At 44.0% G+C, this 27,435-nt stretch overlaps 1 protein-coding gene across 3 annotated transcripts in view; it reads left to right on the top strand.

Moving 5' to 3' along the window:
• The window catches only part of LOC126545741 (ras-specific guanine nucleotide-releasing factor RalGPS1-like), a 77,019-nt gene that overhangs the window by 2,589 nt on the left and 46,995 nt on the right, over positions 1–27,435 (top strand). For 2 of the 3 annotated variants that reach the window (XM_055061952.2, XM_050193700.3), the window contains exons 3-7: positions 1,389–1,439; positions 3,923–4,006; positions 7,199–7,384; positions 15,966–16,142; positions 24,068–24,231. In XM_055061952.2, coding sequence (XP_054917927.1) covers positions 1,389–1,439; positions 3,923–4,006; positions 7,199–7,384; positions 15,966–16,142; positions 24,068–24,231 — 662 coding nt within the window. The remainder of the gene's footprint in view (positions 1–1,388; positions 1,440–3,922; positions 4,007–7,198; positions 7,385–15,965; positions 16,143–24,067; positions 24,232–27,435) is intronic. The other variant, XM_050193702.3, reaches the window with a different exon arrangement.

Raw genomic sequence — 27,435 nt, 5'->3', positions numbered from 1 at the left:
ATAATTACTTTCATTAGTTCAGCTAACAATGCAAACCGTTACTTACTCTGCTTGTGGGGTACTTTTTACTCTCGCTGTGTGTGTGGCCTAACTTTTTTTTTTAGCTTTACGAAAGGAGATCACATTGTTGGACTGCATACGAAGTTTTGTATGGGAAAGTATTGCCAGACGTAGCATGTTGTAACAGAATGTTAGTCCATGTTGCGTTCATGGCACATGTGCTGGCATTTGCTGGAACTAGTGGTAGTAATAGCACAAATGTATTACTGCATACTTGCCAGTAAATATGCACATGCCCAAGCTTGCCTCGCACACCTGCACTCCATTTCACAATTCGGCAATGGATTGCAAGGTTCTGCTAGCATGAGCCAGTGAAATTTGCAATTGTGTGAATCCATGGGTGTCTCTCCTTGTCGGTCATTAGTTCAGTCTTGAGCACACTGTCAAGTGCCAAAGCACACCTCGCAGCTTCCTCACCAGTGCCCTATGATTATGAAATAGTGTATAGTTATTACAAAATTAAAAAATAAATGCTGGGGTCTTACGTGCCAAAATTATGATAGGATTATGAGGCATGCCGTAGTGGGCGACTCAGGATTAATTTTGACCATCTGGTGTTCTTTAACATGCATCTAATCTAAGTACACAATCACTTTTGCATTTTGCCCCCATGAAATGCGGCCACCTCGGCTGGCAATTTAACCCACGACCTCGTGCTTTGCAGTGCACTGCCATAGCCGCTAAGCCATTGCAGTGTGTAGTTATTATTAGCAAAAGGCGCAACACATGGAATTAGTTAAACATCTCTGCTGATTCCAGCTATGAAAACCACTTATGCACACTTTTGATGGCATCGCTGAAGTAGAGGCTGTTGGTGAACTATTTATTTTCTTTTAAAGAATACAAACTACAATGCGTCTCTCAGAAGGGAAACTTGATTCCTTTGGTAGGCAGTTTCTTATTGCATTTCACTGCAAACAAAACAAAGTCAGGGAACCAACAAGTTCATTCTGATTACATGCTTGCATGTCAAACCTATCACCATGGTCGTGAAGAAAAAAAAAAGAAAAGTGGATCGGAAGCAAGCTTGTGCACAGGCGTGTTTACTGACACTTGTTGAGAAACAAAGTTGTGTAGTGGTTTACATCAAAATCTCACTGCAGAATGATATAGACCCATCTATATTTAGCTTGCATGCAGATTAGTGAACAGACTCATTTTTTTATTTACAGTTCTTATTTGTGTTGTGAAAATTAGGATCTCAGGTTAGCTTGTGTTACAATCCATGTTTGATAAACATTTTTTTTCCACTGCTATAATATTGTTTATCTTCGCATGCTATATAGATTTCCATTCAAAATAGGTTCATTATTGTGTCAACATTTCAGAACCAGTTAACGCTCCTAGATGTGCAAGTGTTCTTGAAAGTTCACCCACAGGTAAGTTGGAGTACTTTTTAAATGTAGAAAAAAAGTGATGGTGGTGTTGCAATAACTTGAGAGTTGCATTAGACTAACACTGGTTAACCGGAGGAATCGCCTTGGTTATATTTTGGTTCTAAGTAAAACAAACATATCCTCACAATTGCTTTCTTTCTTTTTTTATTTTTCCTTTCTTTTTCTCTTTTTCTGGAAACAAATTTCTCAGCAATTAAATGTTTTTTAAAAATGACAAGCCCTTGACACACATGCAACATGCAAAAAAAAGTTTTTTTAGCGTCTTGGTTGCTGTTGGGAAATCTTTTTTTGCTGCTTTTTTGTGTCATGTAGTCATTTTAGATACTAACGTTTGTAATGGTTCCTAAGCACTGTTATTGAGTGAAAGTAATAATGAGGCATGAACTGAGGATCCCTTGTAATTACACTAAAGCCTGTTACATCTCAATATGGCGATGAGCATTGACGTTTCCCACGAGGCTGTCCTGTCATCAGCGCACGCCCAGGCGACGACATAGACTGTGATGCACAAACTAAGGGGCTCACTTTGAGGCAACAACATCTGCTGCCCTCCGTAGAAGCAGTGATTACCGTGAAGATCACCCTACCTGAATCTCACTCTGACAAGCTGAACTAAGTGATGAAAGGGGCCAACACCGAAGGCTGCCGTCAGAACAGTGTTGACCTCGGTTTCTCAGATTGCTACGCTCTTGTGCCATATGCTGTGGCGAAGGTGCAATATAGGAGGCAGAGCCGGCAGAACGATGCGACGTCCTGGGAGGGATTTTGCGACTGATTCAACGATTGTGATTGGCCGAGATACAGTCATCAGATTCCCTTGTCTAGTCTCCTATGGAAGGCGATGGTATTAAAAGCGGAGACCTTTGGTGCAGTGAAGGGGCTGACGTGTCCTGATGTGAACTCAGACATTTAATATGCTCTTGCATAGAGTGGGCTTCCGTGTCTGGAGCCAGTGTAAATAATGTAAAATAAATCCTTTTTCCTTCATTCCTACTACCGGACGTACTCTTCAGTGGGCTTGGTGGATTCCTGGCCTGGACGCCACCTCGAGCCGCAAGAAGCCATGCACATTGTTGCACTGCATTTATAATAGACTTACTAATACATTTTTTTTTCATTTGGAGATATGTTCACTTGCCATTTGTCATTCGTTATTTTTGTGGCTGCAGGATATCATGCAAGAAAGTAGTCCCAGATGTATGTTCATTCATTACTCTCATTAACCATTAGGCTTTTGTATGTTATCTTTGGTACATTTTCACAAAGATTTATGGTGTCTCTTTCAGTGACAAAGTATGATAGGCTTTAGCAAAACTTTAATGATTTCACTTCCAACAGAGTTAAAGGGACACTAAAGAGAAAAAAAGTAACTTGAGCTGCTTTTATAATTTACCTTTCTTCAGTACCAAAAAAACCCACTTCTACCATGAGAAGAAGAGGCTTGGTGAGCCAGAAAAGACACAGAAATTCAACACTGGTGGGTAACACTGCCTTGGGGAGAAGTACCTGCACCAGCTCGCCATGACATCATGGGTTTTGATGGCATCTGCTTGGGCGTAGTTAATTTTTATTGGCATAGATCCGTATTATAAAAGAGCCAGAGAATACATTTAGCAAGTTTCAAGAACCTTTGCTGAGCCACAATGGCCCAAACACTAAAATTTATTTTGAAATCAGTGACGTCACACTGGGGATGTACTGAAGCTGGGGTTGCAGCACAAAATTTGAAAAATGAAACTTCTGCTTTCATTTTCTATTATAGTAATCAACCTCACTCTATGGAAGTAACAAACAATTTTGAAAGAATACTTTGTCTAAACTGATTTAGTGTGTCTGTTTAGTGTCCCTTTAAGCTGCAGGCAATTGCTTTTACTGTGAAAGTCAGGCTTTTGAGTCGCTGTTATTTTGAAGGGGCACAAGAGAAACTGTTTGCTTAAGCTAGATGGCAGGTTACACTTCCTGAATGCAGCTTAGTTACTGAGAATGGAACACATGCACACTGCACTCTTGTAATTGAACGAAAGCTCAACCTGGAAACTTCTGAAGTGTTTTCTTGCATAATGAAGGCCAAATAAAGTGCAGGAAAATGTTGCAAAATGTGAGATATTGCAGAGATGCATAGTTGCATGAAATTGCAAAATGGGAGTTCCTCCATTTTGATAATAAGCCACCTTTTCTTTAGTGAACAAATGAAGGTATAATACTAAATGTAATCAACGAGTCTGTCTTAATTTAGTGTTATGAGTTACAGTTCATTGAACTTCATTGCGTGCTGATTGTGCACCTTGTGGCTGCAGTAGTGGCATAACTTGAAACACTCGGGAACTTCTGCTGGCAGGTACACAACTGTTTGCAAATATGACTACATTAAATTAACATTGGCAGCAATAACTATATTTTTAAAGCAAGTTCTAAGATATGTTAAAAGGGCATTTGACTAATCCTTCCTTTTTTTTTCCATACAGGAGCTGGCTGGCTGTGGCTGGAACAGGCGAGAAAAGGTTCAGCTAGCTCCTAATGTTGTTGCTCTGACTGGCCGATTCAACCATGCAAGTATTGCACATTACCACTGAATAGTAGGGGGCAAACAATTTTTTTACCATCAGCTGTTCGTGAAAGGACTTGCTGCAGAAAAGATAATTGCACATATATTTGTAATAAAAAATTATGGGGATCCAGTGCACATGTTGAAATCTATGTGAAGAAATGGTTTTGCGAAGTTATTAATTAAATGCTATACAAGTGAATGCAATGCATACAAGTGTCTTAATTTTCATTTTATGCAACATGCAATCTCATGCACTGTTTGTGCTTATGCATCGTTCAGGTCACAACTTAAATCTCATGCAATCTCATGGCCCACTGTGCAGCTTCAGAACATTAAAACCCACTATATAATTTGAAATTATAATGTCTAAGTGCAGACTCTTTTCAGGTAGGTAATCTTTTGTATTGAGAGCCAGAGATGGGATGCTTACATGCCTACCTCTTGTTCTTTTTGATGCAAAGCCTTTTTTAATCTCTTACTTGACTCTGGACTCATTTATGCGCTACACCATTCACAAGCTGTGCCGAAATGCAAACACCAAATCAGGTTGATGCATAGTGTGAGACAGTGTCGCAGCAATGTCACAAGGACAAAGGCGATCTGTGGTGCTTGTCAAGGGAAGAATGGTGATAAGAGGTGTATAGCACAGAGGAGGTATGACACATATCTAAATACATAAGTGTTATATACACCTTTTGTAATAGTGGCACATATTCAATGGCCCAAGAATGGGGTAGCCCCCCAAGTATAAGAAATTTAAGAAGAAAAAAAAGCTCTTGAATATCATTTGCTATATTCCATTAACAAGTTGGTGTTCTTTACAGGTGCCTATCAGTCCACATTATATATGCACAGTTTATGTTGCGATTTATTGTTTTAATATCCAGAACAGAGATGCGTACACTGGCACTACTTTGTTGGTTGAAATTCCGTGCTATATAAGCCAGAGCATCCAGTGAGATAGTGACCAGTCCAGCAGCCACTCAAAAGGCCAGGGGCTAGGCAAAGAACACTTTAATAAACTGGTTAAGGCTTGTGTGTTGCTCGAAATAGAGGCACTCCATCTAGAGCACTTCGCTGCACTTTTTAAGGTTATGGGTTTTCTTTTTGACATTTCCATACTGTAGATGCAGCTTAGTGGTCAGTGGTACAGCAAGAGTAACACTTTTCTGGTGTATTTTTACATGCATAGTTTGACTGCACAGTTTTATTTAGGAACGTTTTTTTATCACGTATATGTCACTGTTTGGTACATCGCAAGACAACAGTAGGATGGAAAGCTCGGCAAGTTGGTGCTTTTCGAACGAAAAAACAAAAACAAACAGTGCAAAGCAGGCAAGCACGCAGCGAAGTCTAATTGGACAGCCTACTTCGTTTTGTGCTTGTATGCTTTGCACTGTCTATTATTACTACTATTGCATATATATTTTTTTAATTTGTAACAATACCATTACTAAAGCAACACCTGTGAGTAGAGATACTGTATTTGCTTGATTCTAACATGCACCTTCTTTTAATAAAAAGTGCCTTCAAATTTGCATGTGCTTTACAGTTGTAACTAATTCTACTAACTAATTCTACTCAATATCAGGAATGAAACCGATTCTTACAAAAAAAAAAAAAAGCTCTATGGAAGGTAGCCAGCCACACTGCCATCGAGCGGGTCGTCTGAAGAAAGCGATGCTCGGAGATATTGCAAGGTGGATGCGTGGAATGCCCTCCCTCGGACGGTGATTGCATGAGCCTTCAAGAAGTGTGGCATTTCTAATGCACTAGATGGAACTGAAGATGACTTCCTGTGGTCGGTAGACAGCGAGAAGGTGGTGTCAGACTCAGATAGTGACTAGTTGTTGAGATTCAGCTGTGTGCATGTAAGCGTGCCTTTGTATGTTCTATAAAATTGTTTCAACATGGTACATGTTGACTCGGGTTTCGTTACTTGGATGTGCAGAGTAGAATCGGCACCAAGTTATTTTTTTCTTTATATTTGGGCGGTAATATAACTGCGCATTACAATCGATGGTGTGGTAGAATCGTGCAGATACGGTAATACCAAGCACCATTTTGCAGCTTTGTTGTCATCTGTGTGAGTTACTCAAGCAGCTTTGCCATTCGTAGCTCTATTGCAGTAATTCTTGTTGGCTGTTGCTGAAGGTTGGTATACATTTCTTCAACTTCATCTGTTGGCGCTTTGTTCCCGAGATGTTGTCTAAAGTGCTCTATGAAATGTGCTGTCTTCCTCCTTGACAGCTGTTCCTGTAACTGTAATTTTTATCTTGTCTTTGTTTACTCTGTGCTGTGCTAAAGAAGAAAATACCTTTTTCTTTGTTCACATGACCATTTTTTATTACTGCAGACACTTTCTTTTGTCAACAGTAACGTAGTAAGTTACTAAAGGCTTATATTCATGTGCCATATTTAGTTTATATTAGATGCCATAACTTGCCTTACCTTGAACGCTGCTTCAAGATTTTAGCTAAAAGCCACCTATTTATTTAGGAGTTGGTTTAGCAATGAAGAGAATCTGGCCTTTTCTTTCTTTTTCAACAAATAGATTTCAACAAATATCTATTTTTGACATAGTATGTTCATCACATGTATCACCTAAGCATAAGTGCAAACAATGGCTGATGTGCTTATTTGGCAAAACGTTGTTCTGCCTTTGGAGGAATTGGTGCTGGCCCTCATCAGTTAGGAAAAGGTTTTTATACTGGTGGCTGCAAGCTCTGCAGCCGAAATATATCTTCCTTTGCAAATGCTGAAGGATGGCATCAGCGATCCATGAATGTGGTTTTCACACAAAACTGCTACTGTTAGTGCACTTCATGTTCCGCCGATTAATTTCTTTGCACATTGGCCCTGCTTATAAAGGGGTCAATAGCAACCCTTTCGGCTGTTCCCTGTATTTCACCCCTTTATGATCATTCAAAACATTTGTGTAGAAATGTGCAGAAGTATGTCTTTAAAGATATTCTCTCCCAACGCACCTTTAGCAGGAAAATAGAGCACACTCATTGGTGTGAGAGAGAGCAATAAAAATAAAGATGCTGCTTAGTTTTACATGACTTGGGGATGTGGTGTACCAGACTTTAGCGCATATGCTTCCAGAGCCATACAATGAAATTGTCGCTACGTTGAAGGGTTTTATGACTGAACTTGTGAAAGGAAGATGCCTCTTGTGTTTGGTTTGCAGGTGAGCTTGTGGGTGGTGCAGTCAGTGTTGTGCGAGCGGTCGGTTGGACGACGGGCGGAGCTGCTGGGCTATTTTGTGCGGCTGGCTCAGCAGCTGCAGCAGTTGGGCAACCTGCATGGTGCTTGCGCCATCGTTTCAGCCCTGCAGAGTGCTCCACTTTTTCGGCTCACCAAGACCTGGGCACAGGTAATGTGGTCCTCTGCCGAGGGGTGTTTGTCAATTTTGTGCAAGCTGAGTGCAGTGTTTGGAATTGTATTGCCTTGCTTCCTAACACTGGCATTTTCACTGTGTTGGGCACTTTGATTTGGCTGCTAGACAAACTACTGTATATGATATGCAGTGGCGGTTTGAACTACTTTAAGAATCATTGGCTCTGAGCTGCTGATTGGCAAACCAGTGGATATATTCCTAGCAAGAGGCATTAAACGTCGGTAATCCTGTGTGTCTCAAGATAGTCCTTGAGGGTCACAGCTGACACTGGCAACCCACATCACCACAACATTCAAGTTCATTGCATAAATTGTACAGCTTTCAGCTAGCACAGACATATCACTTGATCGAAGCTGAATCTTGTTATTGGCTCTGCAGAGCTTGTGGTAAAAAATCTACCGTATTTACTCGCATAACAGGCGCACTATTTTTTCAGAAAATCCGGCGCGAAGTTCGGGGTGCGCCTATTACGCGGGGTAAAATTTACGAAATTTTTTCAACTCGCATTCCCGCGCTTTAAATTTTAACATATGTCAGGAATATGGCTACTCTCACATAGTTCACCAATAAATCCAGCATAAAAGGGAAAATAAAAGCTACCTACTTACCTTTTAATGAACAGGCGAGAGACGTTGACTGAACACACACGTAAAATTTATTAAGACTATTCAGAGTCCGAGTCCGAGAGAACATCCTCATCACCGCCGGGTGGAGACTCGTCTTCCTTGTCTGAGCTCCACAGCATGTCGTCTTCGCTTGCATCCAGTGCATTGGAGATCCCAGTCTTCTTGAAACTTTTCCTGACGACGTCATCCGAGATCTCCCGCCAAGCTTCCACGATCCATTTGCGTAGCATTTCCATAGGCGGCCTCTTAATTTTGCCACCGGGGGTTAGTTGACGCTGTCCTCCAGCCATCCAATTGGTGTAAAGCCTTCAAACGTTGTCCTTAATAGGTTTATTTAGGGAAATGTCCAAAGGTTGCAGCACGGAAGTGAGGCCTCCCGGAATCACGGCAATATCCGTACGCACCTCTGACAACTTCTCTCGGACACGTTCTACAAGGTGCCCGCGAAAACTGTCTAAAACGAGCATGGCCGGATACAACAGGCCGCCCGGCCGCCGGCCCCAGACGGTCTTGACCCAGTCCACCATCAATTCCGCGGACATCCAACCTTTCTCTTGGACCCTCACGTGTATGTCTCGAGGGAAATTTCCCTTTGGGAGCGTCTTTCTCTTAAAAATAACATAAGGCGGCAGTTTGCGTCCATCCGCAGTCACTGCCAACATGACAGTACACCTTTGTTTTTCAGCGCCAGATGTTCGGATAAGCACACTCCGTGCACCTTTTTCCTCTACTGTTGTATTTCTTGGCATGTCGAAACAGAGAGGAGTCTGATCTGCATTACCTATTTGTGACAAAATGAAGTTTTTTTCCTGCCGGAGCCGTATGACGAAACGGTGGAAATCGAGTACCTTGTCCTCGTATGCTGAGGGCAAGCGCTGGCACAACGTTGTGCGCCTCCTCAAGGTAAGTCCGTGGCGTCGCATGAAGCGCGTTGTCCATCCGGAGCTTGCTTTGAAGTCTTTCGCTTCGATGCCCTGCGCTCGGGCAATTCTGCGTGCCTCCGTCTGCACTATGTCGAGAGACACTGCACAACCGTCCTGTCGAAGGCCCCATATGTGTTGAACTAGTTATCTTCCACTTGCGGATACTTCCCCGACTTTGCACCGCGGAAGGCCCGTCGCGACTTCTTTGTGGCCTGAAGTTTTTCTTGCTGACCTCGCCAGTAGCGAATGCTTGTCTCTCCGACACTGAAATGCCTGCTTGCAGCACGGTTCCCATGCTCGAGTGCATACTGCACAGCTTTCAGTTTGAATGCAGCCGTGTAGCTGCCGTACTTTCCCATAGCGGAACACGCGACCACACGAACTGCACGCCGTTTGCAAAATGGCGAGATGCGGCGATTTGTCTTTTCTTTGCCTGTGTCGGCATGTGTAGAGCATTGATGGGGATGGCACTGTCGCTTGTGTCGAGTCGCCCGGCCTCCGAGAGTCGCCCAGCTTTCCGAGCTGCCTAAGCGAAGGTAGCGAAAAGCTTATATCCGCGCGGCGGTTTGGAGAGGAGGGGGGTGTTATCGATAGTTGATGGAAGAATTATTTTTCGCTCGTTGATGCGTCTTTTTTTCTTTTTACGGACGCGTCAAGTCCTCGTGCTCGCTGGCTACGCGGCGGTTCGGGGAGGGGGGTGTCGCTAGTTAATGGAAGAGCTAGTTTTCGCGATGTTCTATGTGCTGTGGGCCCTCAGCAGCTGCGACGGCAGCAACACTAATGAGACTAGTAGTCCAGCAAATGCGTTGATAAGCTTGGGTTGTGAAATGTGCTTGCGTTTCTTTTTTTCACCCGAGATGGAGGGGGCAGGAGGGCGTCGGCTTGCAATAGTGTAAATGCGGTACTGACCACAGTGCCAAGTTCGGGGTGCGCCTATTATGCGCGGAAATAAAAAAATCAAATTTTCCGCGACCAAACTGGGGGTGCGCCTATTATGCGAGTAAATACGGTAGGTCATTTCAAATATACAACATAAATAGGATCAACTCATCCTTATAAAGCCTCAATTTGACAGGTTATGGCAAAGTCAATTCAAGGCTAGTCTTGACGCCAGAGTGAAGTCATGCCATGTCCATCCTCTTTCATGGCTCATCATCCATTGCTAGTGAAGTAAGCAAAGATGGTTTCTTTTGAGCCTTCAGTATCAATAACAGAAAATATTTAACTGTGGCTCAAGGGCTTTGTTATTCGCTATGGTAAAAGAAATGTAGAAAATTATATTTGTGTGAGATGCAGTAACATGTACATGGTACAATTTTTTACAGCAGTGTTACTCAGTTTTACAAGTAAATCTTAAAAGTATCACTAACATTTCTAAATTAGTAGTATCAACATAAGTATGAATAGCCATATTTACTCGAATCTAGGCCGGCCCCCATTCTAAGCCGACCCCTGAATGACTGAAGCCAGAAAAAATAATGAGCTTACCTCGAATGTAGGCCGAACAAAAAAAGTGAGGACAGCGTTCACAAAATGATAACAGCATTTATTTAATATGAACATGCCGAGCTCACTCTACATTGTCACCACCGTTAGCCTCGTCACTATAGCCCAGACCACACGCACGCTTGCGGACGTGCGCAAACTAGCGTTTGTGCGCCCATGCATGCGTAGAGAGTAGAGTGTTTTAATTGAGTGTGTTTACGCTCCGCTAAGCAGTTAAGCGGAGCGGAAGCGCGAATGCGCATGCGTCGTCCGCTTAGCCTTAAGCGGGATAGCGGAGCGAGGAACACGGTCCGCTTAGAAGCTGCCTGAGCGGAGCGTGCCGCGCAGCACTTTGGCTAGTGTTGGCGTCAGAACTGATTGGATTGGATGCAGAAAGCAAGCGCACTGGCTAACACGTGGCGTTCCCCAAGACGGCACTTTATTTTCCATTGGATAAAATGGACCGGTAACGCATTACAAGCGCACGTCTAGATACTTCAAGGAGAAATAAGTTATATATATCCATATATATGTTTTACTGTATAAGAGTGATCAATAGGTGTTTTTATTTTCTTTCATTACCCTGAATTCGGCCAGGGGGCGCTGCAACTACGAAAGGTCCGCTTAAACGTATAACGAAAACGTGAAAATTGCCCGCCGCTCCGCTGTGGCTTAGCGGGGCAGCTCGGAGCGGAGCGTACCGTAAAGACGCTCAACTAAAACACTCTAGTGTGGCATCGCACGCATCGAAACGCAGCGCGATCTCGGTGAACAGCTCCTCTCTGTTAATGCGCGCTTATCTTCCTTATCACTGTCATCTCCTCGTTGCGACACGCAAAAGCATCTCCCGTTGCCCCTTCCAACGACGGACGTTTTTCTCATTGACGCTGAAGTCCTGCCTGGCTTAATATGCCTCTGCGGCTAGCACAACATTTCATTTGAAAGCGACACTGTAGTGTGCCATTACGATAATGCCATGCTGCATGCCGGTACCATAGAAACAGCTCCGATACGACACAGGTGAAAGCGATGACATCGCTCATGTACTTCAGTTGGCTACTGGCCCGGTTAGTAGTGGCTGCGATACTGACTTTTCTAGATGGCGCTAGCTATGGACCATATTTACCATTTTCAGTTACAAACAGGCGCATTTTTTAAAAATCCTCGAATCTAAGCCGACCCCAGAGTTTTGTATATGATTATTCAGCAAAAACTATCGGCCTAGAGTCGAATAGATACGGTGATAAGAATCATTCTTGTGTGAAGAAATAGTCACGTTCATGCAAGCAAACAAACAAATGGTACGCTTTTTGAAAAGCATAGCTCATAAAAAAGACCAAATCCTTTCTGTGGTTCAGGTGACCTGAGAGTAACAAACAGACACTAAATTTCATTGACATTGACCTGATACAGTCCTTTTTATAAAATAATTGACGCAATTGTTTTGCTTCTTTGTAGCTGCACAAACAAGATCATTCAAATTTGCATCACGTGAGAAATGCGCGAGACAGGAAAAGTGAAGAGTGGGCATGTCACAGCTTGTTCATGTGGGGGCATAAATATTATTATTGTGATGAAGGGTGCATTGTGAATTGTGAAAGTGGCATTAAAGGTGACTAGGTAACTTTTTTGCCAATATTTTTTAAAGGGGCATTGAAAATGCTTTTTGAACTCGTTAAGAAAACAATCCGAATCTGTAAAATAATGCTACTGTGAGCATGCAAGCAAATATTACTCCATTGCATGCAGCAGGGAACCTACAATTTCGCATAAAAGATCACTTGCTCTCTTCTGTGGCTTTCAAGGGCCCCATTTTTTTTTTCACTCTTTGCAGCATCAGTGATGACATTACAGTGGGCACAAAGGATTATTAGGCAGGTTTTCTCCTCGTCATTTTTCAAGATGCCTGCCAGCTGACATTAGGTGGCCGCAGCCCATAGATGTCAGCTATTGGACATTCATTTGTGACCAATAATTTCCCATGAGCACAAGCTATGCACGCACGTGTATACCCTTCCTAATGGTTGCCAACCATTCGGAATTTTGCAGGACAGTTCTGACTTTTGAGTAAACGTCCCGGGTACTGACTTGACCCAGTAGGGATGGCCAAATGTCCCAACTTTCTTTTTTTTCCTGCTGATTAACAATAAATAGACATAATTTCCTTTTTATAATGCTTGACAGCTCGGTGCACATTATTCTCTTCTGTTGCTTTGTCATAAACATGATGATGATCAAGTTTTATTTACTAGGGATGGCTCATTGGCCTAAAGGTACATAAAGGCTGTTTTGTTTTTGTTGTGGTTCTAGTTCTGTTGTTGCCCCTAACATTTCACAGTGCCTCTATCTGTATTGGTAGCTGTGTACTATAGTGCATCTTTCTTGTTGTACATCACTACACGGTAAGACAACAAAATTGATTATCTTTGTGACATATACAGACTGGCAACTCCTGGCACTGAGAGGGTTGGTCGTCTCCAGCCCAATCCTCTCTGTCCAGATTTGGCAACCCTAACCATTCCTGATCCAGAAAATGGGGAATAGGCAGTTGTTAACGCGGGTCCCACCTTTGTCCGATGCCAGCCTTGAAAGGTTACTACTATACGCACACTATGGAAAGAAAAAAAGAAAGAAAGCAGCAATAGGCGAGGCATTGCTGTCAGCACAGCCCCAGCTGAAAGGAGTCAATGGGTTGACGGAAGTTAACTCCATATATCTCTGTCCTTATTAGGTCTTTTTCAAAATGTTGTTTGGGAACAAACTCCTTAAAGGCATCACACTCAATCCTGTATGTTGTGCAGGCTTCTAGGAAATATTTTTCAGAGCCCTTTATGGGGGTTAACCGGCAGTGGGATTGTACCCCAGCTCTTTATATATGTATATATATTTGTGTTACTATCATTATTATGGCCCTCTTGTGTGTCCTTAATTTAAAGCTTTAGTAGCACTTTATTTGCATGGATCATATCATGTTTCATATATTCTAGAGAAAAAAAAAATGAAATTTGCAACAAGCTGCAGCAGGAAATGACACCATGTGTCAGTGCCTGTACAGTCGAACCCACTTATAACAATATTCAAATGCCACGAAAATTACATTGTTATAACCGGTAATTGTTAAAACTGGGTTGCATGAAAAAATCAAAATAGGGGGATCGCAGAGCTGACCTTAGCAAACTATAATGGCGGGTAGGCCAGTGCCCCTCTCCGCTACATCCCCACCACCTTCCTCCATTCGGCTGTTGATTGTGTTCACTCGTTTAACTGCTCCTGGGATCACGTGTAAGAAGCCGTGGCTGTCGGCGTTAAAGAATGGCACTGCTATAACTGCAAAGAGGTATAACTGCAAAGCGATATAACTGCAAAGCGATATTCAAGCACCGCCGAGGCAGCGCTTTGGTGGGCCCAAAAGGAGCCTTTTAAAGAATGCGACGAGGTTGCCGTGGCAGCCTGTCAGCTTGAGAAATCCGGAAGAAACTCTGAGACGAGATCGCCACAAGCGTCTCGCCACGTAACGTCGCACTGCATTGCACGAGAAAACCCTATGTCTGTCAGCTTTGCCGACATCCTTCTCCAAGGTATTCAGGTGCTCCACGTAGTGCAACGGAAGGTTCCTTGCGAAAACGAAGCCCTGGAGGGACTGAATCATCTGCTGGGCCTCCTGTGAGCACAACTTTGAAGCAGCCTGCCCTACCACGTCATCGCTGCCGTTGTCGTCGTCACTATCTGATTCAAGCACGATCGTGACGATTGCCTCATCGGTTAGAAGCACTTAGTACTTACTTTCCAAATCTATAGTCGTGCGCTTTCTTTTCACTGGCAACATTGTGCATTACCGATTATCAGCGGCGAGTCAAAAGAGGCTGAGAAACCACGTGGCTAGGAACGATTTCGATGCAAAAGACGAACACTGGGCTGTCTGCAGAACTGCGCTGAATGAGGAGCCAGCGAGCAAGAAGCGAGCAGCGCAGTTGGCGCGGTCCATTCGTGTTTTGGAGGGTGGCGAGGCATAGAGATATGGGCGCATCCCATTCGTGTTCGGAGGGGTGGAAGGGTGATGGGAGAGAGGCGCACGGTGAAGGCTGGCAAATGAGCGTGCGGCGGCCGTTCAAGCAGCGGGCCATCGCGCAGTGGCTCGAATTTCTCGTTTTATTTTTTTTTCTTTTCAAGGATTTCGCATTTCACTACCTTTCGGCTCGGACACCGAAGCAGCCAGACTTCATCGTTATAACCGATAATGCGGCATTGGGGCATTGTAGTAAATGGGCTATTTCACCATGAAAAACATACAAAAGTTGACGGTGCAGCAGCTTCTCATTGTTATAACTGATATATTGTTAAAACCGGTATCCTTACAAGTGGGTTCGACTGTAGTCGAATACTTAAGTCTGCAGCGAAGCCCCGCCCATGCCATCATAACTACTTGCCATGGTTCCTCCACGAGGCTGCAAATAGTTCGTACTTCAAAGTTTCCCTGTTACCTAAATAGGGCGGTAACCACAAAAGCAAAATTACAAGTGCATAATTTTATACGTTTTGCATCGTCTATTAAAGTGTAAGGGTGAAAGCCTAATTCTTCATTGAACTGAAATAAAATGCTTGCTTCGCGGTAACTACTTATTGTCAAGGTTCACTTCAGTTAGCAGTGAAGTTTCATGAGTAAACAGGCTCAGCAATGAAATGAACTGTACCGCAGACTTTTGCAGAGAAATGCTCAGACTCCGTACACTTTGTCAATGTCTGTTGCACACCTCATCACTTCTTCTGATGAAAGGACTCTTCAAGAACAGCAGACAGTCTGGAGGTGTCAAGCACGACTCCATTTTGAAAACGTCGCAAGACTACGATTTTGTTTGCTTCTATGATTGTCTGGTGGACTAACACAACCCTGCATGGTTTGTGTGCCTTGGTGGCCAACTGCTGTTTCGTTAAGTTGCATCCTACTATAGTCAAGGCAAGATCTTACCTGCATTACCTTACCTTCTATGTCTGTGCACTGCCTCAAGGTGGCAGGTGTTTGCCAAGACAACTACATACATGCCTGACCCTCTAGGGCACTGCATTGTTGTAGCGGATCATGCTTTGCATTGCGCTAAACTGTTCTAATAGTATCTTGAACTTTCACAATTTTGATGGCTAGGACTAATGGCAGTGATACAAATGACAAAAAAAAAGTATTGTTGTTGCCAAGATTCCTGTTTAAGTAGGTTGTGCTTCAGAAGAGTGAGAAACGGGGCAAGTTGGTGTGGGTATTAGAACAGCATGGAAGATAATGCACAGGTCTTGAAAACCTGCAATGCTGTGCGGTTTCCTACACCATTGTGGTTGTTCATGCTCTTCTGTAAATATGAAGATATAGAATTGGTTTTTCTTGTATCTTCATAATTAGCCTTTTTGTTTTAGTTTAGCTGCATTTTTATTAGGTAGTTATACTAATTGCAGTGTGTTTGCTTATCATTATTTTTTAACCGTTGTTTTGGCGGGCTACTGTAGTACATGTGACACCTGCTGGCAATTATGTAGGTGGGCCGTCGTGAGCGCCAGCTGCTGCAACGGCTTGCTTCCCTTTTTTCGGAAGAGGATAACTTTGGTTCCCAGCGGAGTCGGCTGCGGAGTGCTCTGGCTCGTGGCAGCCCTTTTGTGCCACATCTGGGACCCTACTTGCGAGACTTGCTCCACATGGAACTTTGTGCTCCCCAGGTGGCTGCCACTTCTATATACATAAGGAAACCATGCCTAATCAGGATGTTGGGCCAATTGTAGATAGATGTGTTTGTAGAACTGGTGCTTGTGATAATTATGGTGAAAGCTTATCATTTACTAACTAAAGCACATTCTTGTCCACATTAGAAGCAAGTGAATAGTATTGGATTTCTCAAATTGCTGAATGGAATATGAATACATAGCCTCAAATGTTGAATAATCACATGCAGTTTCATTTATTTACCACAACTTTTTGTATTAACATGTTAAAATAGGATAGAAATTTGACAAGAATAAAGATGAATTAGTAAGCCATTACAGAAGAAGCTTGTTTATTTGACCTTCAATAATTTTGAAAATTAAATGTAATTCATGTTGAAGCCACACAAGCTTCTGCATTTTCTACAGTATCAAATGTTCATCAACTTGGAGGCAATTGATTGTGCATCACATATGTTGCCACATGACAAAAACATGGCATGTGGCATGCACCGCAAAAGTGATAGTTAACGGGTGATGGAAAAGCGGTGCTTGTGTCAAGCTGAATTTAGGTACAAATGTATGCGTTGCTGTGGCCACAATCTCTTGGAAATGCACTGGGGTACACTTTGTGTTTTTTCTTCTTGTATCTCTATATCTCGCGACTCGACTCGGACTCGACTCGCTCGTCACGTTATAGGTACCGTATTTTCCGGTGTATAAATCGTAGTTTATTTCTAAATTTTTCGCCGGTGCTGTCTTATAGGACGATGCGACTTGTATAAATTTTTTTTTTTTCGGAAGAAAACTGCCGTCAAGATCAGATTGGATGCTATGGCCACGCGAAGCATGCTGGATTGACCTCCTCTGGTAGTTGCTACGAGTTGTGCGCCCGCTGTGGAGGTACCGGGTTCTTCTCGTGATCGAGTTGCCGAGCGCCATGCGTGAAGGACGGAGCAGCAACGCAAGTGGCAGCAGGCTGACCATGAGTCAACCGGCTCCGAAGTCGTCGCATCTGCAGATCACTTTCAAAAAACGGCGCGCATCACTGGGCAAACTATGCAGTTGCTATCGGAGTACGAGCCTCCCTCCCTCCCACGCTGCCTTCCCGATTTCCTCCCTTGTGCGTGATTCGGCTCACCGTCGCATGCTTTCACTCACACACACAGCATATGGCATGCGAGGACGATGTTATCACCTTTGGACTTTATATGGAACATCACGGCGAGCACGACGGCAGAATTGCGCCTGGACTGTCCGTGTCATTGCTAAAGAGCTTATTACATCATTAAGATATAAACTAGAAACACTTAAATATAAAGTCTTAACTTAATCCTCAAGCTATGTGAATAAAATTCGAATGTTCACGTGGCGCCATTCATGATTTCATTGGGGAAGTTCCATCGCTGGAGTGATGCAGGCATCTATTTTCTGGTGTGGCTGAAGTATTGTAACTACAGACCGAGTGGCCAGGTGATGTGGCAGGAGTGGTCACTTGCGAGGGAACACCAGGAACACAGGCCAAGTGCTGAAAGCCTCTGTTCAATGTTCTGCTGGATGCCTCGAAGGCTTTAAACGTTGAGCTGCTGGCTTAGGAGTACCAGGCATGGGCAGGAGCCTGTACCCATTGTCTCTCAGGCTGCCACTTCCGCCGCTGCTGCCTTCCTCTCTTGGCTTATCCTTTCACAATGGTGCTGCTTCCTGGTTCTATGCTCACGCCTCGAGGCTCTCTTGAAGCTCTTTATCATTCATGCTTTTTTTCCCGTGCCGTTTCACGATCAAGAAGGTGTCATCGTCTTCGTAGTCTTTTGTTCATGATTGCAGCACATGTCATGACATCTCCCCACTCCATTCCTGTTGTTCCTCCATTCCTGCTCTTTTTAACAAAATTATTTCTCTGTGAAAAGTTCAGTGCGAGGTGTCAGGCTATCTCAAGAAAATGATCAGGAGGTGCACTCTACTGTGAAAGTGAGTTTCTTCAAGTAAAGACTCACTTGTCATGCCATTGCCTTCATTGCCTCGTGGAAGTCGCGAGATCCTATTGGACTTTCGTGACAATGATTCCTATGATTTTGGAATGAGTATGCTGATCATTGGTCTTGGATTTTGCATTGTCTGCTCTCAAACTGTCTTCTTTCCTGGGTGTTTAAAGTGCCATGGCTCGGCTTGACTTGGCACACGTACAGTCTCCAATATGGTCACGAGATTGCAGTGAGACTATCAGGATTAAGACTTCTCAACTAGGCCTGAAGAGACACAGGACCTGAACGAGAAGTATTCAGGGCATGATTCTGGACTTCAACTGATCTTTTACAGAAAACACAATTCATGGGATGCATGGAACTTCGACATAGAGAAGCAACCTTGATTTACCTCTTATGGCATGTAAGCCGTCATAATGTCTATACAACTACCACAGTGGCTATGGTATTGTGCTGCTGTGCACAAAGTCATGGATTCGATTCCTGGCTGTGGCAGCCACATTCCGATAGGCACTGAATGCAAGAATGCTTGTGTACTAGTATATCACAGAATTAAATGTGACAGGAAAATTTAAACTAGAACACCAAGTAGGCCCAATCACTCGACTGCGATGTCGCATTGTTACGCATCTGGCCGATAAAGGTAGTAAGAACTGTGCTCCAAGCGGAAGAGCCATAATTACACCACGTAACATAAACTCAAGACAGCGGAAATGAAAGTATGCATATTAGCCCTGAATTGACACGTTTCATTCGTGAGTACCGTACGTACTTCTATTTAGGTGCATGTTAAAGAGCCCCATGTGGTTAAAATATAGTTCCACTACAGTTTCCCTCGTGGCCCACTGTGCCAGCTTGGGGGTGTTAAAACTCATGTAATTTAATTTTATTTAAAATGTCTAAATGCAGGCTATTTTCCAGTCAGGTAGTCTTTCGTAGTGAGGGCCATAGACGGTAGGTTTACAGACCTGCCTCCTGGTTCTTGATGCAAAGAACTTATCTACTCGACTCTGAAGCCCATGAAACACACAAGGGGCACTATAACGTAAAACTATTCCAAACTTTTCTATTCCAATTCTGCAATCAGCCCACCGCGATTGGTCAAAAACGTTTTTGGACCACCCCCACTTCACCTGTCTGTCACGCGACGTCACGAAAACCGCGATAGCTCCCCATATTATATGACGTGTACACACTGATTATGCATAATTTGACCAAACAAAACAAAAATAGTTATTTCTGATTTAACGCCTTTTCGCCATTAGCCCTCGGCTATTGGTCAAAAGTTTTCGGGCTGCACCCACTTCACCTGGCTCTCACGCGACCTCACAAAACTGCAAAAACTTACTGCGTCAAAGTGACGTGTACGCGTTAAAGGTGCATTAATATGCCGAACAAAAGTGGATTATCTTCTGAATAGCCGCAGGCTGCCCCATTCCGAAAGGCATAAAAGATGGCTGCCGCTGATCACTCCAGCACTGGCTACTCGCCGCTGCCAGAGAGCATGGGTTTATTTGTGTGTATTAAAACTTTTTGCGTGGCTGTGTAATGTTTTTGAGAACTTTCGGCATGTTTACGACCTCGTTCTGCCAACTCTTCTTTGCTGAGGATCCGTTTTAGCGTCATTCTTGAGCTTCCGTTGCATGCCGCCGGAAGCTAAGTAAGAGAAAGCGGACCAATCGCAGACGCCGGCACCACCCTCTCCATCCGGTTATCGATATTCAGTGCGGTGGCTCAGCCCCATCGAATCCCTCTCCACTTGAGCATGCTCCTCGCCTCTTGTGAGCCAATTAAATAAGACAAGCTGCTCAGTGGAGGCAATGTTATTCATTTTTCAAGCAAACAAAAGTGACCTATGAACGAGGGGAGCATTTCATTGGTTTGTTCAGACAACCCTGCAGGTGACTGCCTGATGCTTGCGTCGGCGGTTATGCAAATTTGACGTCAGGAGATTGGAATAAAAACATATTGGAATAGTTTTATGTTATACGACCCAAGAGCTGTGAAACAATGGGGTGCACTGGCACTTTCGCCAGTGATAAGTGAGCACTAATTGCTGCCCCAGCAAGAATTTAAACTGCTGCCTCAAGCTATATTTAATCACTGGCCCATTTGGCTGGTGTAGCACTTGCCACACCACACCGGAATCAAATAAACCATTAATAAGCATCTCTCTCTCTCTCTCTCTCTCTCTTGGACTTTTCCACAGGACTTTTGCATAGTGGCTTGAAGACAGTTTGGAGCTATTCCCCTTTTGACAATCTTGGAGTTAGCTGAATTATGGGCGAAAATAATGTTCTTTTTTTTTTAGAATTAAATTTAGCTGAGTTGACCACCTTTAGAATTAATGCAGAGAACCAGGAATTGTAAGCAACCTTCAACCAGTATCTCATGGACTAACCTCAGTCTTCGTGCACACTTATGAAAAGTGCCAAGAACACTGTTCACAATGCTTTCCCTTTCTGTTCTCTTGTGGTCAGTGTGCTTGTTCTGGTCCTGCTTGTATTTAGTGCTAGTTGAAATAGTCTGTCCTGGAGTATGCGCCAACTACTCCAACTTGCTTCTCTACATGGGCTAGTGGCTCCGAATGCAGCTTTGTATTCGGTTGTCATGCCCTGCTATGTGTAAATGCATGCTAGTTTTTCATGTGAACTCACGAGTGCAAACATCACGGAGACTGGCCCATGGGCAGCTCACCTTAATCATTCTACATGCCACGACACGAGTGTACAATGCAGCATGAAAGTGGGTACACTCTTGCAGGTTACATAGAAACAAATGCAAAAGACAGCTCTTGCTACAGCACAGCTAGAAATATAACTATGAATGATTTCCGACAGTGCCTTGCCGTTATGCTGACAAGCCTTCTAAGAAAAAGATAAGAGCTAGTGCTCGCAAATGCACTCTTGAATATTGGATTAGTTTGGACTATTTATGTCATGTCAAATATTAACAATTATTAAGTATATGGTTTCTGACTCAAAGACGAATGTTAAAAATATAATCAGTTCATAATCGAAATTTTGAATATTAGCATGGCTATACATTTGTCACCTTAGGTGATTGAAAAGCTAGGTATGTCACAGCACTGCTATTGATTGATTGTATGCAATTTGGGTTCGCATTCTTTACTGGGATGGCTGGCATGGACCTCAGTAGTTCCTGATAGCTCATAATCACCACCTCCGATTGGCATTGTCACTTCGAGCTTGAAGTCATGTGGCGGCACTTTTTAAGAAGAAAGTCATTAGATTACGTGTCCGTGCTTATATAATAATCATCTATGGCACCCGTTTTGAACTGGTCACATTTAAGAATGGTGCTATAATTATTCATAGCATACGAGAGAAATTGAAGCTTTATACAAGTGAATACTGAATAAACAGCTATCTCTTAAAGCAAACAAGTAAAAAAAAAAATGAATGTTTGTTGTCAGTGTGCTGTGGAAAATGAAACCATAATGACTTGAACCTGTGTCCTCTTGCTTTAGCTTAATCAGATTTACTTGGCCCTCAATGAGGCAATGTTTGGTTATTTGGAGGGTCAGAAGCACATGTTTTGTCGAGGCCATATGTGGGTAGCATTCATGTAAAGCCGAGACCACACGTACACTTGCGGACGCATGCAAGCTTGCGTCCGCGTGCCTAGCGCCTGCCGCGCCTCGCGAGGAATGGCAGTTTGCGTCCACAAAGACGCGCGACAGCGCGTGCTCACTGGGCTCACTCACAGATGCCTTGACAGATGCCGCTTCGTACTTTAATATTGACAGTGTTTCCAAATGCTTTGATATCTATAAACGTAATTGTTATATTCTTATAGCTGTTAGATCAGCACAAAAAGAAAAGAAGAAGCACTTTCTTGCATCATATGAGTCTGCTTCACTGAGAGTTGAATGTTCCGTGCCGTAGCCGCGTAGCCAGGTGTGCCGACGCAAGGCAACCCAAGCGCGCGATAACAGAGAGGAGCTGTTCCCTCGAGATCATGCCGCGTTTCGACATGTACGAGCCCATGCTTCACCGTCTGCGCATGCGTAAGCGCGTGGACACGAGTTTGCGCGCGTCCGCAAGTGTACGTATGGTCTGGGCTTAAGCAACACATTGCACAAAAGCAAGAGAAGTGCATGTTGTGTTTTGTACAATGTGAATCTTGTGTCTTATACCATGTCTCACGTGGGGGCCCCTTGATAGATTTGTGGCATGCATTGTTTCTATTATATAATTTACATGTACAGCGTAACGACACCAACTTATTTGTGATTTCGTGTGCACGTCATGCAGACAGTCTACCTTCAGCTAGCAGAAGTGGCAAAGTGGCACTGATGTAATTCATTCCCATGGCAAATGCTCCTTTTAATTCATGATGTTTGTCCGTATCCTGATATTTTCTTGCTCTCACTATGCTCACTATCTTGATGTGTTCAAACTGAGGGAGTATACAAACCCACCCAGCAATGGATGTGTAGTTTATCACGTGTGTGACTTCTCTGTTGTGTTTGGTTTCGCTTGGGCAGTACATATACAACACATGGTGCATTGAATGCGCGTGGCAACCCAACAATTCCTTTTTTCATAGTGAAGCTAAATACTAGAATCAGTCATAAGCATACAGATAATGGTGTTTGATAAACGTACATGCACTAGAAGCATCCACACGTAGTGCAAGAGAATTATAGGTTGGATTAAGGGGGGGGGGGGAAATCTTAGAAGAGTTATGCAGGGCATTATGCAGGCAAACATTTAAGATATGCAGGCAAAAGCATAAACATGCGATATAATTGTGAGGGTCACAAGATTATCAAACTCTCACTAATTGCCAATAACACCAGCTTGTTGCTGTATGGGAAGTAAATGTCAGATTGGGATGAAACTTTGAAGGGATGGGCTTATTGCATAACATACTGCATAAATTACAAAGAAACAGGTAAATTGACGGAGTCACATGAATTTACTAGTGGCGTGTGCTGCAGAGATCGTGGAGGGAATAAAACAATAGCTATATTAAATCTAAAAGATCTGAATGGAACTTTTCAAAAATATGAAAGACATTGCACAGCATTTCATGGGTAAAATTTCAAGTGTGTGGGTCATTTAGAAGATGCACAGGAAATTAACAAAGAACATGGGCCCACTAAAACAAAGGGGTGATGTAATTATCTGGTAAGGAAGATCTTGAGCTGAAACTTTGCATAGATATATAGTTGAATTTCTTTTTGAGCCGATGTGAGCATTGAAAATTCCCTTTTGAAGTCAAAAATGTTTAAATAAGCACATTATTCAGAGCACTGTACACTTGGCGACATTAAAGTAAGAGACATCAGCACGTTGTAGAAATGAAATAGTGTCAAGAGGGCACTGTGCATCACAGTGGCACGATCCTATTTGGTGAGAAAGTTTGACAGTTGCACTGGCCTTTGATCAATGACTCTATGAAGTTGCATAGGTCTTCCAAGTGTTAATGTGCTTCACATTTTGTACACTAGGGGACGCAGGTGATACTCATCCACCAGAAATTAGAAACCACAGAGACAAAAGGAAAGCCCCCTTAATAGCTATGACTTTTACATACGTGCTACACTGCAAAGCAACCTTCACTTGCAAATTGTTTATAGCACCTGTGGAGCATCAAGTGCCTCTGAAGCAAGATTGTAGCAATGATAGCTGACCACAGTCCCTGAGATAGCACCATTGTGAGTAGAAGATTGTGCTGAGGGATAGCGCACTTTTCTGGGGCACAGCACTATGTGTAGTTCAATACATACCAATACAATACCTGCAGGATGAAACTCAATACAAGCCCGCACCACTTCTATATTTTTACTTTCGATTTTCAAGGAGATTTCTTTCTTTCCTCTGTTTGGTACACGCAATAATTTGGGAATTATGGCTTTATTGGATGCAATAAATCTAAGGTGCAGAGTTCCTTTTGTGGAGACTTATTGATTGTGTGCATTGCTGGTTGCAGAATGATCGAGGCGCAGCAAATGTCTCCCTTCTGGGCTGCTTGGGTGCTCTACAGAGCTCCTGCCAGCGCTTCGCTCTGAACCCAAACGCAAGCCTCCAGGCACAACTTATGCAGCCCTTCTACCTTGAAGAACTACAGAAGTTCCTTCAGGAAGATTCATACCGGTATGCACTTTCTGACAAACAGGCTGTTGTGGAAGCATTGTCTAGTTGCAAAGTAGCATGACTTCCAGGGCAAGCAAAATGACATGCACTAATTTGCAAATCTTTATGGCCACGCTAGCATGAATACCTCACGGGTGCATAAAATTATTTGTAGGCCTGGCTGCTGAAAATCCAGAAGTAGAATTGCTTGGCCAGTTTCACTTTATCAAACTTGGTTGTCCACACAGGTGTAAAATTTTTCTTGGGGAACCTTAGCATGAAGCATGACCAACACCCCCAGAGTGTTTTCATAGGTTTAAATGCATCCTCCATCTTTAGCAGATAAGAGGCCATACCAAGGGCTACCACTTCTGGTGCTTAACAGGGTGACCGGTTTCCCTTATAAGCAGGTTTTGGCATGTTTTGATGATGTTGCTTGTAAAACTGTTCAGCAACTTGTGTACTGCCCCCTCCCCCCCTTTCTTTATGTGCAAAAATACTCATTTTCTGGGTGTCTACCAACCGGGAAAACTGGGAATTCTCAGGGATTTTGAATAGTCTGGAAAAACTCAGGGAAAACTCAGGGAAATTGTGCTTCAATCAGGGAAAATTAGCTGTCATTTTAATGAAAGGGAACAAAAGTCGCCCTACTGCTGGCTCGAGTAAAAGACAAGAACCGTAACGAATTGTCTGTCTCGTCGGCTGGAGGAGCTGCCAGTGTACAGTCAACGACTGATTTTCCGGACGCCCGATCTTTGTGAAATTCCCAATAATGCGGATAATTTCGCGGCACCACCACGTGCCCCATAGTCAATGTATAAGAAAGTCTGCAATTTCGGACACAAGAATCCTTCGCTGTCCGATTTTCCGGACTTTTTGCCACGACTGCAGGTCCGAAACTGCATTAAGCAAAGCCAACACCGCCATTTTGATTTTCTCGCCGCCTCGAACCAGCGCTCTCGCACATAGATGTTCATTTGAGGGATCGCCAGCCGTTTGTGCGCCGGTGCGTGTAAGAGTGGGCGTGAGAGAGTTATCTGGGGGCTTTAGCTCCTTGAATATATTATCACTCTGCCTAGGCACTACGGAGGAGGTTCCTTAAAGCGTGTTGTAGGCATTTGTCCCTAGGTGTGCCGGCATTGCGGAGTGGGGTCGAGTTTATGTTTAGACGCTGGCTGCTGGTGTGGTACAATAGGTGAAGAAGCGGGCACTGACGCCCGATTGGCGACCGCTGTGTTGGACAGACTGTCTTACACCTGCGGCGCTCGTGCCAAGTCAGTCGTGGCGGATCATAGCTTTCTCGCACCTTACGGCGATGTACCTTGTAAATAACATCACAGATGTTTCTGTGGGAGCAGTAGCGACTGTAGTAGAGCCCGAGCCGCATATATTGAAAATCTAGAAGGCTGAACGCAGTTGAACGGTTGAACACAAGTGGCTGAAAGGCTGCCGGTGACGACTGACGCAGCACCAGCTCCGCAGGTGCGAGAAACGTCTGTCTAACGTATCTTCAGAGGCAAAATTCCGACTGGTGTTGCAGAAGTCGTAGGGCGTGGTAGTGCTGAACTTAGTGTCACAAGTTGGTGGCTGGATGTTATTGTATTTATTCAGTCGTGTTTTTTACTAATTTTAACAATGTGTGATTATGTCGCATTACTGGCGGCCCCTCCAGGACACAAAAGCGGCAATGGGAAGGACACCAAGGCTAGAACCCGGACTGGTCCGTGGGTTGGGGCTCTCCGAGGCCTGCACGTGCCAAGGGTGTATACAGCTAAACCCAACTATATCGAACCCGTTTACATCGAATTATTCTATATACAGTCAAACCTCGATATATCGAACACGGATATATCGAATTATTGCGTATATCGAACAATTTCTATATCACATGAAAAATCGCATGCATTTTTAATTCTTTATTTCGAACGGGGCCGGATGTAAAATGGGTATATCGAACTCCGCCGCCCCAGACCAAGTGCGCTCTGTTGACATGAGGCGAGCTTTCCCGCAACACCTCGAAGATAGCGGCGGCGCGATCGGCGTTCCAGACTGCTGCGTACGACAGCTGCCCACATCGGTTGCGCCGAGGGCGCCATTTGAACGTAGCGGCGTACACACGCGGCGGCTTGGAGCCAGCACGGCCGCCGCGATCACGCGCGCACCTATGCGCGCACGGCGGGGCAAGCCGTCTCGATCACGCGCGCACGGCGAGGCTTGCCCCCGCCGTGCGCGCGTGATCGAGGCGGCTGTGGAGCCAGTTGGAGCGCTTTGTCGGTGCTGAGCCACACATCATGTGCATTGCGGACTTCGTTGGCGGTGACGACTGCACCGGAACAGTGGCGGAGTTAACAGACATGGAGATCGCGGCAGAAGTGACTGCTGAGCGGCCAAACGAAGACGCTGCCGAGGCTGATCCAGCAAGCGCTGATGTTGCCCCGCTCCCGACTGCAACTGAGGCTGTAGCTGCTTTGGCCGTTGTACGCCGCTACTGCGGCGCAATAGAAGGCACTGGACTGTCTATTGTGGACCGTTTGGACTATGTTGAGGACGCCGTGGTCAAGCACGCGGTTGCCAATATGAAGCCGGCTACGCTGCTTCAGTACTTTCAGCGAACTAAATAAATACTTTGTTTGAAGCTTCATGTGAGTATCTATTGCGCCACGATTGGTTCATTGATTGATTTGCGCTAGTTTTTGACGCGTTTTCTACGTGATTTTATATATCGAATTCTGGCTATATCGAACTATTTTGCGATCACCGCGCTGTTCGATATATCGAGGTTCGACTGTATCGAACAATTTCTGGACACGGTATAGTTACAATAAGTATATCCACTAATATCTTGTTATAGCGAAGTCTAAAGGGTGCTAAATTTTGTTTGTTATAGCCACTGACTAATAATTTGAGACTAATTTATTGCACACGAGCGTGCACTTAGTACAAGTAAGCCATCGCTGAGGTATCAGCTCCCGTCGCGGCCGAGTGGCTGCGTCCATGGCAAGTGCTAATTGTCCTTACCGATATATCACTCAGGGAGAAACTGGAATCAAACACATAAGAACTGATTTTATTGTCTTCCATGTCGATGGTGTGAACCTTTCATGTTGACGGCGCAAAATAATCGGTTATGCTTCACTGCTGTGTCTTCCTTAACCGAAGGACGGCCTTCTCTGCAGCAGCAGCTATCTCAAGCCCATCTGCACCGTCTTCGTGGCCGCCGAATTA

The sequence above is a fragment of the Dermacentor andersoni genome, chromosome 1 (genome assembly GCF_023375885.2).
Source record: "Dermacentor andersoni chromosome 1, qqDerAnde1_hic_scaffold, whole genome shotgun sequence".
NCBI classification, from domain to species: Eukaryota; Metazoa; Arthropoda; class Arachnida; order Ixodida; family Ixodidae; genus Dermacentor; species Dermacentor andersoni.
This window is presented reverse-complemented; position numbering and strand designations above follow the sequence as displayed.